Source organism: Canis lupus, chromosome 8 (genome assembly GCF_048164855.1).
Source record: "Canis lupus baileyi chromosome 8, mCanLup2.hap1, whole genome shotgun sequence".
Classification (NCBI taxonomy): domain Eukaryota; kingdom Metazoa; phylum Chordata; class Mammalia; order Carnivora; family Canidae; genus Canis; species Canis lupus.
In genome coordinates this window covers 75,615,018-75,627,851 of record NC_132845.1, presented here as the reverse complement: position 1 = coordinate 75,627,851, position 12,834 = coordinate 75,615,018, and the positions used below count along the sequence as shown (strand labels likewise).

At 44.6% G+C, this 12,834-nt stretch overlaps 1 protein-coding gene across 3 annotated transcripts in view; it reads right to left on the bottom strand.

Annotated features, from left to right (window-relative positions):
- Positions 1–12,834, bottom strand: part of GALNT17 (polypeptide N-acetylgalactosaminyltransferase 17) — a 438,022-nt gene that overhangs the window by 17,156 nt on the left and 408,032 nt on the right. For all 3 annotated transcript variants that reach the window (XM_072837560.1, XM_072837561.1, XM_072837562.1), the window contains one exon: positions 10,029–10,124. In XM_072837560.1, coding sequence (XP_072693661.1) covers positions 10,029–10,124 — 96 coding nt within the window. The remainder of the gene's footprint in view (positions 1–10,028; positions 10,125–12,834) is intronic.

Below are 12,834 nucleotides of genomic sequence, written 5' to 3'. Positions count from 1 at the left end.
AAGCCCTCTCCTAGATCAGAATTAAAGTAGAATTCACCCAATATTTTTCTGGTATGTGCATAGTTTCATCTTTCACAGATAGATTCTTAATTCATTTGGAATTTAAGCTCGTGTGTAGTGTCAAGTATGGGTCTAATTTGGGACAAATTAGCCCTGGGTGGCTCAGAAGTTGAGTGTTTGCCTTTGACTCACTTGACGGGATAAGCACTGGGTGTTACACTATGTTGGCAAATCAAACTTCAATAAATAAATAAATAAACAAACATAACATGGCAAAAACAACAACAAAAAAGTATGGGTGTATGGGTTTAATTTTATCCCTAATCATATTCAAAATTTGTCTACTTCTTAGTATCCCTCATTGTCACTACTCAAGTTTGGGTGACTGACTTTTGACAGGATAATCATACTAGTGTCATAACTGAAGTTTTTGCCTCTTAGCTTAAGACCCATCTAATCTATTCCCCAAACTGCAATCCCAAGTGATTCCTTCCTAAATGTAAATCAGACTGTATGTACCCCAACTTTATATTTTGAAAGGCTTTCAATATTTCAGGGGCTCCCTGTGGGGGCTGGTGTAAAGTCCAAGCTCCTTAATAGTCTTATAAGGCTGTACATTATCTGCCTCCTGCCTATTGATCTGGCCTCACATTTGGTCACTCACCACCTCCTGTTCTGTGTTCCAAACTCCTTAGGCTTGGAGACTTCATTTCCTCGTCTTTAAAATGGGAATGATAGAAGGCTTCTCAGAAACAATGACATTTTTTTGACAAAATGTTGTGGAATTCCAGGGAGAAGATGTCTATGATTCAGATATTTTGATGTTTTATAAAGGAGGCAATTAACAAAGGCATATAAGAATGAAACAGTAGCATAAGACTTCAGTAGATTATATATATATATCCTAAAATACGGTGATCTGTCCATCAGGAAAATCATAGCTATATTTAGTGTATTGGCTTGGTCTGAAGATTAAATAAATTAGAAAAATTTGGTCACGAGATGCATAATATTCATCATTAAGATGAAGTCTAAAGAAATTTATTTGATGAGTTAAAAAAAATCAGTGGTTGGACTCAACCAATCACCAGCCTATCTTATACAATAACTAATCTTAACTAACTATGAATTCCTAGATGGTAGGAGCCTCCATGTCTCACCTATATTTTCAAGTAACTTGTTTTCCAGGTAACATTTCCTTAAAGAACTGAACCAGGCTGGAAGACAAGCTAAATGATGGAAAGTTCATGTGTTCCAGAACCAGAGAACTGGAAGGAACCTTGGATATTACTTGTCCAATACAGACTGGAAATCCCTTGCAAGTTCTCTGAGGGCTTGAGATGCTCAAATGCCTAGAGGTATTCAAGTTTTCACTGCTATTCATTACTGGCTTTTTTTATAGCCTCAAGAAGTAGAATCTCGTAGAAGTAGAACCTAATTGAATCTTTCTTGGAAAACTAAAGCTTTCCCAAGGTCCCACAGTCAGCACCACAGGCATCATTTCTATAGGACATGTGCCACGGACTTTGTTTAAGGACTTTGCATTGATGAGCTTATTTAACTGGCACAGTATCTCTATGAGGTACATACTATCATTCTATTTACATCACAGAGAAGGAAAGTAAAGTACAAGGAGCTTCATTGTTTTGCCCAAGGTCACAGCTAGTGAGCAGGGGAGCTGAGTTGTGTCGCATTTATGAGTCAGCCACACACAGGAAGGTCCCTCTGAACATCAGCATGGAAGAATTAATTCTGGTGCAGGATGTATGTGGCATGTCATTTCCTGATTTCCAGTCTCACTAAGATGCAGGGACCAGAGACCTTCCTTTAGCCATACATGGCTCTGGTTAGCTCATGGTCCACTTTAGCAGTGTATTAGGAACCTCATCCCCAACAGAGAAAGCCATAAGTATCTGGAATGCTAGGATGAGCCTTTAGCTGACCACACATCCTCCTAGGTTGATATCTCCTGTCATTTTCATGGCCAAACCAACCATTTAAGTAGGGAATATGGAACCCAGACTGAGGAGAACCCATGTCTTTGTGCACATGGCCTTCCTGCAAGGCTTCTTATAATTCACCTTCAACATTTGGCTGGTTGGCATTTAAATTTCCATAAAGGGGTCATAGATTCAGGCCCCGCAGGCATTTCATGGATGAACCTAGTCTTTTGCGAACAGCATCAAGCAGTCAACATGATTGATAGGAGTTCCTTGAATGCAGGCCCCACCCTGGACACTCAGTCCCTGTAGCAGCAGGAAAATTCTAGGAGGCCATACAGTGCAGAACTCTCAGGAAGGGGGCTGGTGATGAAAACACCCCATCACAGAGCAATCTGAAGAAGTCCTTCACACTTTTCTGGAACCAATCTCGGGGAATACATGGCACCCTTGGTGGTCCTCATGTGAGTGGAATTCCAACAAGTTGTCTTAAACCTGGCACTTTACACAATCCTACCTTCTAGGCCAGGCAGGTGGTACAATGAGAACGGTCTAGGACGTTCTGCTACGTTCAGTCTTCCTCTGGCCTTCTCAGATGGGAACCCAACCCTCTGAGGCCCAGGCCTGAACTCCAATAGCCCTAAACATTTTAGGGCCCCTGCTTTGATCTGCCCTGAATTCTGAATGGCCATGTTCTCAGACCCTCTCCATTTTAAACAAGCAAAGCCTTTGCAAACAACTCCTCTACAGACACAGCTGTGCCAAAGAAACACTGAAATGCTCTGAGCTAAATGGTCAGGGGGTGAGGTGATTCTAATGTTTTTCTCTTGCTCTGCTGTACCTGGTAGTGCTAAGGCACTAAATACCTTTTCACCAACAGGTTTCACTGTCCCTGTCTTGTCCTTCAGAAGCAGCGATGTTATTAATTCAGTGATTTGAAAACATCCTAAGAAATCAAAATACTTCTTTGAAAAAAATAAAGGCTGGAAGCATGCCTCAGAAATGATAATGGTTGTTTTAGGGTGGCAGGATTATGGATGATTTAATTTTTTTCTCAAACTCATCTACAATGCTGTTGCATCTTTAGTAGAAAAGAGAAAGATTAGCTAGCAGTGACTTTCTTTGAATTTAAAAGCTCTGGGTAAGGTAGAAAGGTTCCTTTGATAATGTGGCCACCATCCCACTATTCAGTCTGAGTTCCTTATTTCAAACCTAACATTGACACAAAATCTGCCTGGACCACTTCTCATGTCTAGAGAAAAAGAAAATCCACCAAACTTGTTTCTAAGGAGACATAAAGTTTCTAAGACTCTCTACTGGAAAACAGTTTATGACTATGATTCTGATTTTCTGGAAAAAATAGTTCAGCAACTCCTCCTGATAAGAGAGCAATAATACAGTAATTCCTCCTTAACCTGGAGTCCTCCTTAAGCATGATCAAATACATGTGCTTTTTACTCCTGAATGCCATTTAGGAAATTGGGCATTCCTATTCCCTGCATGTGGACCATGAGACCTACTTGTTAGAGATAATTAGAAAGAATGAACTAGGGATTGGAAATAAAACAGGGAAGCAAAGCAGATGGCAGAGCAAGAGGCTCGGGGCCCCTGAAGCCTCAGGAAAGTCTCGAGAAGTGGAAAAGCAGTAACTGTGCTCTCCATGCTCTCCACGGAGGTCTGCAGAGAAGGTGAGCACCAGGGATGCTCACAAAAGCTGTGGGGAGGAGGACCCAAGAGGCGGGAACTCACAACCTGGAAATAATTAAATCAGAAGCATTCTGAATGTTTTGAGAGAAGATGAGTCAGAGAAACAAAAAAAGGTGCTTAATATTCCTGCTATCTGCAAGGAGGCAAAATGAATTTATAAGCGTTGCACTGGAATGCAGGGGGAGGGTTTAAAAAAAACACCCTGCATAGGAGAAAGGAGATGGAAATGAGCAGTACAGAGCCTCCGCCGGGTCGCAGAGGGGTACAACAGCACCAGCGCTTTCTCTCCCACCTCTCGTCTTCTCTTGTGTCTCTGTAGGTTTCCCTAACATAGAAAGGACCTGCCCTCCCTCCTCCAACCTATTCATCCACAAGGTCTAAAGCTCCCCTGCTTTGACCTCATGCTGCTCTCTAGGAATTGAAAAGGATTCCTAGATCTGCTTCTTACCAAAGGCAGAAGGCCGGTCCCCAGAATCACAGGCCTGTTTTTTGGGGTAAAGCAATCTTTCCTTGGGTGTTAACTCCAACGTGCTCTCAATGGCGCCATCCCTTGAGCCCCTACAGTTCCATGACTTTGTGTGGAAGCCAAGAGGCGGCTGGATGCCATTAACTTCTGCGTTTTCTGAGTGCCTTCCACATGCTAATAGCTATGGGAGCCCTATCACTCCAGTGGGGCACCAGCGCCTTATTGGCACAATGCATCATCGTGACAAGGTATTTGGATGATGTATCACTTAAAAGATGAAGCCATCAAAGAATAAGTCCAAGATCAGATTAAATTTAATTACAGGATAAAAGAATTCTCATCTGTCATGCTGTTGATGAATTAACTGAGGGTAAGGGATGTGAGCTTCTCCAAAGAGAAGGTAGAGGAAGAATAAAATGTCTTGACAAGGACCAACAGAAGAGAGACCTCTGTTATCTCCCTGGGGCCCAGTGAAACACAAAGGTCCTCGGGACAGAGCCTGACACCCCTGTCCATGACATGCACCTCCAGGAATGTCCCACCACAGCTGGGGGCTGTTTCCCACAGCGCTCCTTCAGTTCCCCAGGACCGCCAAGGCCAGTCCCTGGCTCGGGCTGCTGAGAAGCCAGGGTCCTTGGCTCAGGACCAACCTACGTCAGGAGTGCTGCTGACTACGAGGCTCCACAACCACGCCCAATTAAGTTGGGCCTCAAATTTTGGGGCAGAGGGAGGGATTAACTATGAAGGGGCTCAAGGGAATTTTGGAGGACAGCAGAACCTCTCAACATCTTGATTGTGGTGGGGGGACTTGATGGTATGTGTTTGATGAAACTTGCAAAACTATATTAACAAGAATGAATTCTCCTTAAAAATGAAAAAAAACCCCTATTATGTAAAAGCTGAAATAATATCATAAATTTAAAAAAGAATTAGACTAGGGGTGCATAGGTGGCTCAGTTGGTTAATAAGCCTCTGTCTTCAGCTCAGGTCATGATCCCGGGGTCCTAGGATTGAGCCCCATGTTACGCTCCTTGCTCAGTGGAGAGTCTGCTTCTCCCTCCCCCTTCTTTCCCGCTGGTGTTCTCTCTTGCTCTCAAAAAAGTAAAATCTTAAGCAAAAAAAAAAAAAAGGAATTAGGTTGGGACAGGAAGCATAGCCTGGGGCAGACACAGAATCTGATCACTACCTGTAAGTCTAACATATAGCCTTGTCCATAAGAGATGCTCAACAGATGGTACTGATTGAAAAAGGAAAATACTTGGGAGATGACAACAGGTAGATCCCCAGACCCCATCTTCGGTAGGTCTGGGGTTGGTTGACTCAGGGGTCAATCAGCATTTGTCACACATTACTGGTGGCTCACGGTCCTGTGGACCGCACCTAAGGTGCTGGTTGGAGAGTCCTGGCCCCTCATCCTGGCATCCAGAGCTCTCAACCCTGCACCACTTGCCTTAGCCCACTGTGTCACTGTCCCTTCAATATACCATACACTGCCACCCCCACGACCTCCACACCTTTGCTGTTACCTCTTGCCTGGCATTGTCTCCATGCTTGCTTCAAATCCTCCCACTGTGCCTTGCTGTGGCCAGCAGACCTGTCGGGGCCCAAAGGAAGAAGACCCAACCCGCTCCCCAGAATGTATCAATGTCACAGCTGAGAATTCACCACCAAGAATCAGAGGACTTTCAGTTCAAAGGTGTCGTGGCCCTATCTGAATCTCAGTTTTCTCATTAACAGTATTAGGGGAGGGCCACTACCCACTTGATAGGATTAGACGTTACTAAAAACAGAAAGGGGTTTATTTTTGTTCCCTGTTTTAACCCCGCATGGCTCTGGCCCACAGTGCTCAGTGCTCACAGTCTGAGGCCTGCTGCACACTGTTGGGACCTTAGCAATAGCTCAGCCACAGAGCCAAGAGAGTTGTTGGGGGTGAGGAGGATACTGCATTCACCCTTGAACCCCTGGGGGCAGCACCGCCCACCCTTGCTCTCATCTTGACCTTTGCCCTCAAAGGCAATCAGCAGCAGTGGCTGGGGAAGGTTGATGGGTTGACCAGGTGGACAGGGAGAGGCAGCAGGAAGGGGCTGGAAGACAAGGCCAATCTCATGTTTGATCATCGTTGCAGAGCCACCGTGGCTGCTCCAGCTCGGAGGCCCACCTGACCTGGGCCCGGGTCAGTGGCTTGGAGCAGGTGGGGGAGCCGAGGCTCTCCTGAGACCACACCCCCGTTCTACATGGGTTCAAGCTGGCATCAAAGGCTGTTGTTGCATCTTTGACTTCCTATTTTTAAATAAAACTGAGGCTCAAAAAAGAAAAAGGTACTCGTCTAACCCAGATTAGTAACGAGACGAGCAAGCCTGGTCGCCAGCTCGCGGATAGACACTTGTGAGCCAGCAGGCTCTCTGAGTCGGAACCTCTTCCACTTTGTTGACAAACACATGTTGCAAGATTGGAAATTACCCTCCTTGGTGCTTATTTTATCTCTGTTTAATTGCTGTTTGATAATAAATTACAACACAGAGTCCATTAATTAAGCTAACAATGTCCGCGGAACACCAATTCCTTCTTCTGGGAGTTGCCCTGTTCCAGGAGCTTTGATTCAGAAGCTGTCTGCCCACAGCGCTTTGCGAGGTGGTTTTAAAAGATGCCAAGGCACATGATCAGCGGGGACCCCACTCGCAGTGCGGAGGGAGCGGCTCTGGAAGGAGGGGGAGGAAAGCTGGGTGAGCCAGGGTTGGGGGCGGCCTGGCAGTAGGAGAGCAGTACGAAGGGTGTCTTCTTAATCCAGAACATGTGGTCAAACAACACTAGACTTACTTCCAAAAACCAGCTGATGGGAAGCAACCATGGACCACTCATAGGTATTCATCCGAGATGTGCAGGCAGCGATGAGCAGCCTACTTCGGTTTGCCAGTTCGTAAGCAACTAAATGGCAGGAGCGTTCATTTGGAAAAGCTCTGCTGCGGGTGGAACCGGTGCACGATCAATTCCAGCCATTTCCCACCAGAGGCACCGGTATTATGCTGTGTAAGCCACCGAGGAGAGGGGAGCTCGCTGGCTGGCTCCGGAGTGGGCAGAGAGCTAACCGGTGGCCATCTGCAGCCCGGGAGATGGGCCACCTGGGCGTTCCTGCCGGACCTGTCTAGCAGGTGAATGGTGGGACTCTGAGGCAGGAGACACAAGAGGAAAGGAGGCTCTGGACAGAAGGGTGAGGAAGGTCAAGTTCACAGGGGTCTGTTCTAGAGCTGGGAGCATCACAAGGGCATTAGATTTGTTCTGAGTGGCCAGGGCAGAAGGAGAGGGCCCTGGGGGAGGCAGAGGGCCCTGGGGGAGGTGGTCACAGGGCCACAGAAGGCAGATGGAAGCACCTCAATATCCTTGGGTTCAGCTAAGAACTTCCCAGGTGGCTTAGAAAGCCTTCCCTGGACTCACCTAGGTACAAAGCCACTGCTTGAGCCATATGGGGGAAGCCCTCATATATCCAGGAGACGTTTATTAGACCACATTTACTCCTTTTCCCATTCCCAGAGGTGGGCTTCACAGGCCAGTTTCTGATTATGCAGATATCCAAATGCGAGAGAGCCTATCACCCCACAGTTAGGAGGCACTTAGTCCAAATGTAACCTATTCGGAAGACTGGATGGAGAAACCTGGGAGTGAGTGTTCTTCTAACAGCCTCTCCTCACATCTCCCTGAACAACGGTCACATACGGGAATATGGCTCTGAAGCGGACGTCTCCAAGGTGTAGTATCCAGGCTCCTGCTGCCCTCCTGGCACGATACTTCCCTGTCCCCACGTCCCCTCCCAGCCAGCTCCCCCCACACCAGTTGGGCTGGATTGCCAGCTTGTCATCTGGCCTATCCCAAGACGCAGACTTCTAAATGTCTGCCTTGACCACCCCCCGTAAGCCACGGCTCCCCACCTCCATTTCCCAGGTCACCGGGGCTTCCAGGGTCCTTGTCACCCCCAGACTCTGTGATGGAAAAGCTGGAGAGTCAGCAGGGGCACAAGGCCGGGTGTTTCCATCGCATCCACCCCTCTTTGAACTCCTCCAGGAGTTTAAGCCCAATCCGAGCATATCATCCCATCCCCGGTGGTATTCTACTGACCCTGCGGCAAGTCCCAAACATCTCAGGGTAGCATCACTGCATTGTCTGGGAACTTGCTGGAAATGCAACATCTCAGCTCCCACCAGGCCCCCTGACTCAAAAGCTCTGGGGGTGGGGCCCAGAAGCATGCCCTATCTACCTCTCCATCCCCTTTGGCTTCCTCTTCCCTCCTTCCCTCCCCACCCCCCTTCTGTGTCCCGGCCCCCTGGGCCACCCCGCTCTTTCCACACTCACTATGCTGTAGCTTTCCCTGCCTCTTTCCTTGTCTTTTCCCTCAAGTGCAAACCATCTGAGAACAGGGGCTATATCTTATCCACTGCCACATACACTTGTGTCTGGCATCTGCAGTAAGTGATCAAGAAATAACTCACTGAGTGAATGAATCCATGAATAGAGACTCCCTGGATTCGTTAATCCCTATTGCCTTTAGGGTCAATGCCCCACTTCCCCATGGAGGCCCATCAGGAAGTGAACCAGGTCTAGGCTTCCCAGTCTTTCTCTTGCTCTCCACGGGCACTTTTAGCCAACTGTGGGTGGTAGGGCTCAGTAAATCATCTTGAGGTGCATGGGTTGGGCTTGAATTTAAAGCACTTTGGTCACGCTGGAGGGCCTGGATTCTAATCTCCTTTGCTCACAGGCATTTGCTGCTCTGTGCCTCAGTTTCCCTATGCTGCCTGTCTACCTCCCAGAAGGGCTGCAGGGACCAAAGGACTCAGGATTTGATCCTTCCCATTATCTATCTTCAGAAGACCTGTCATACACTGAGGGAGGCTGAGAGTCACTCTCAGAATCATCTGCTGTGATAGTAGAAAGAATACAGTTCTCCTCTTAGGAGGGCATGTGTGAGTGTATATGCATGACCGGTGAGTGTGAATTTGCAGCTGGATGTGTGTGTTCACAGAAATTAGCAAGACCAAGGGAGCTTACAGGGCATTTTGTCCAATGTCTTCCTATTACAGACGAACAGACTGAGACCCAGAGAGAGAACTGGTGAGTCTGCTATCACCTGTCTGGTGCTCCTCTGGGATTGAATTACAAATATCTTCCCCATCTGTCACCAGTCTTTTATTACTATTAGTTGACATAAAAAAATGTTTTCAATTTTTTATGAATGTCAAGTCTAATGACATTTTTTGGATATATTTTCTCCCAATCTGAGAGAATTTCTGCTAAGCTCTTTACGAGTGCACACACACGTACACAAACCTTGGGTTAGCATGAAATTGCCAAAGAAAATTCATTTACTGGGCTGTATTTTTAAAACTTTGTTGGTTGGTCATTTTCCCTTTTTGAATTATCTTGTGTGCTTTTCTGAGATACCGGAGAACACGTGTGTTCTCTGAAATGTTACAGCAATCATACTCCTCCTTCAGAGTCAGCAGTTGGCTCTTGTATCAACGCTTACAGACCTGGTCATACTTACCACCCACCTGCTGGTGGCCTTTCAGGATGAACAAATCAAGCATGTTCTCATGAGGAAATCTGCTATTTCTCTGAAGTTGTAGGCAGGCATATTTGGTTCTAATTACAACGTAAGTACATGTAGTATATAGTCGCCTATTTGCAAATGACTCCACAATTTATTCACTTTCTCTCTTCAGTGTGAAATGTGCCCATTGCTCCTCTTAACATCTGTGCTGAGGCAAACACTCATGAATATTTCCCTAAGTGCCATGTGGAACAACTGGAAAGCCCCTCACCTTCTCCTTAAAATTTCAGAACACATAATAACTACAGATAGGGGACAACAAATCCTTGGGGGACCTGGTGATTTGACTCCCTTCTGGTCAGAAATGGGCTCCTACCTGGGGTCCCCAGCCATGGCACGGGTACAGTATTGCTGTGTGGTTCTCCAGCGGCCCCTGGTCCAAGCAGACGTCTTTTGCCTTGTTGTTTCGAAGCTGCAGGAATAAGCAAAACATCACCTGTCAGAGCTCATGCGGCAGAATTTCTGCCCAGCCCTTGTTGCCCAGGCCTTGGCTCCAACTTCTCAAGGTAAAGGCCACATGACCCCTCCCCAAGTAAGGACCAAGGCCCAAATCTGTGAGGTTATCATTTTAGCAAGAAAAACCAAGTCATGGCGTGGGCACCAGCCCTCTGTCTGGGGCACCTCTCACCCTTGCTTACACACAGCTCCTCCATCCCCAGTACAAAAGAGGAGCTCAGGGAACGTTGGGACGTAGGAATACTAGTCACCCACTGGTTATCCAAAGCGGACCTTTTACTTTTGTGTGACCAGACTGTGTCTGGGTTCAGAAAACGGAGCAGAGTTTTTATGCTGTTTTTTTTTTAAAGACTACAAAAATAATACCATCTTATTGAGATATCTTGACAAATGTAGAAGAAAGTGACACTTGTTCACAATCCTTTCTGACAATCAGTTAATTTTTCCCAATTTTGAGACAATTTAGTTTTGTTCAATTTTTTTTTAAGATTTTATTTATTTATTCATGAGAGACACAGAGACAGAGGGAGAGAGAGGCAGAGGGAGAAGCAGGCCCATGCAGGGAGCCTGAGGTGGGACTCAATCCCCAGTCTCCAGGATCAGGCCCTAGGCTGAAGGTGGTGCTAAACTTCTGAGCCACCTGGGCTACCCAGTTTTGTTCAATTTTGACAGTAGTGAGAAACTTTGCACATAAAGCTTTGTTTTCATTACAGGTTTTCTTATTACAGGTTTTCTTATGAACATGATCTGAGAACTCAGATAACAGGAGCAAAAGGTATGGATCCCTTATTGTCCTTAAAATATGCTGTCTGATGCCTTTCTGGAAGCTTTCACCTAATTTCTATTCTGATCCACAAGATCTGTAAATACTTAAGAGTCTTGAATTTCACCATTCAAAAATATTTTGTTAGTCAAAGTGTACAAACTCCCAAAGCTAGATTCTGGGGAATCTAACATGCAGCATGGTGATTATAGCCAATATTAAGTACATGAAAATTGCTAAGTGGAGAGATTATCTTAAATGTTCTTAGCAGAAAAAAAATGGTATGGTAATTTTAGGATGTAATGGAGGTATTAGCTAACTCTATAGCAATGATCATTTTGCAGTATGGAAGTGTATCAAACTAACACGTTAGATACCTTAAGTTTACAGAATGTTATATGTCAGTTATCTCTCAGTAAAGCTGGAGAAGAAAGCAAAAGAACACTGCTCAGAAGAAAAACTCTAACAGAGTTAGAGTGGGGTATTGTTTTAAACCCAAGTTACCAAAAATTTGTACAGAAGAGTAGAAGCAATGAATCAGACGTGTTGCACAAACTGTCCCAAGCAAGTGATCTCCAAAGAACTGCAAAACCACCTTAGGAGCCCCACACTATATTTTAGTTCTATCTTAGATACTTTGAGTAACCGCTCATTGTCAATGCTCTCAATTATGCAAAGGATAAATTACATGGAAAAACCTAGACAACTTCTTGGTCAAAAAATAATTCAGAAGAGTTAAAATGTTGAAAACAATTAAATCTTAGAAATACCTCTATCAATGTACTTTTTATGTCTCCACAAGAGCAACATGATAAAATGTGCCTAATGAAGTCTAATGAAGCTTTCAAAAAAAGTATAAGATAAAAATTACAGGTAATAAAAAATATTGTGTTGAGAGATGAAGAAAGACATCTTGCTTTTATGAATTTACAATTAATAGTAAATTGGAATGTTTCATGTTTAGCAATTATTTCCCTTTTTGAGAATTATCTGTTTATCTCTCCATTGGGATCTCAAGTGGTTTTATTGTAGATTTATAAGAGCTCTTTATATATTAAGGATATTTTTTATGGCATATTTGTTCCATATAATGATTTCAGAATGTTAGGCATTTAAATTTTGTTTTTAATGTTTATGCAAATAAATCTATTATTCAGGAACTTAATAACTATTTATGAAGGGCCTGCTACGTGCCTGGGACTGTGCTAAGTTTAGTGAATGTAAAGATAAACAAAACCATCTTTGCCCAAAAACAATCCATAGTCTGGAGAGATAGGCAAAGGAAGAGATAGTGCAATACTGAGTTTTGGCAGGCAGCAAGGAGAACATTCTCACTCCATCTGAGGGTTCAGGTATGAAGATGAGGCACTCGTGAGCCAGCGATACTCAGTGGGAGTATCGCTGGAAATGTTGTAGTTTTTACCCAGGTAGTAGCTACTTAGGTTTTTGTTTTATATTATTATGTTACACCTGTATGCTTAATGCATATCGTATGTGTATTGTCTTCCATATTAATAACGGTAAAAGAAAAAAAGATGAGTAAAACCAAACTAGAGGCAGAGGCACTTCAGGCCACAAGGACAACAGGAGCCAATCACAGAAGTTTCAGCAGAAGCCTTGGTGGTGAATGTTTTTGTGCAGTTGCTTTTACAGGTAGGAAAGCAATTATCTCAAACATGGAAGAGTCAGTACATAAAGTATCCACAGGTCTTTCTTTAAAAATTATTTTAAGACATACTGGCTAATAGAGGTAAATAAACATTTAAAAATCAAGGAAAATGAAAGCCAGATAATCCAGTTAAGAAATGGGTAGAAAACACTAATAGACATTTTTCTAAAGAAGACACCCAAATGCTAATAGACACATGAGAAGATGAGCAACTTCACTTCTCACTCTTCATCA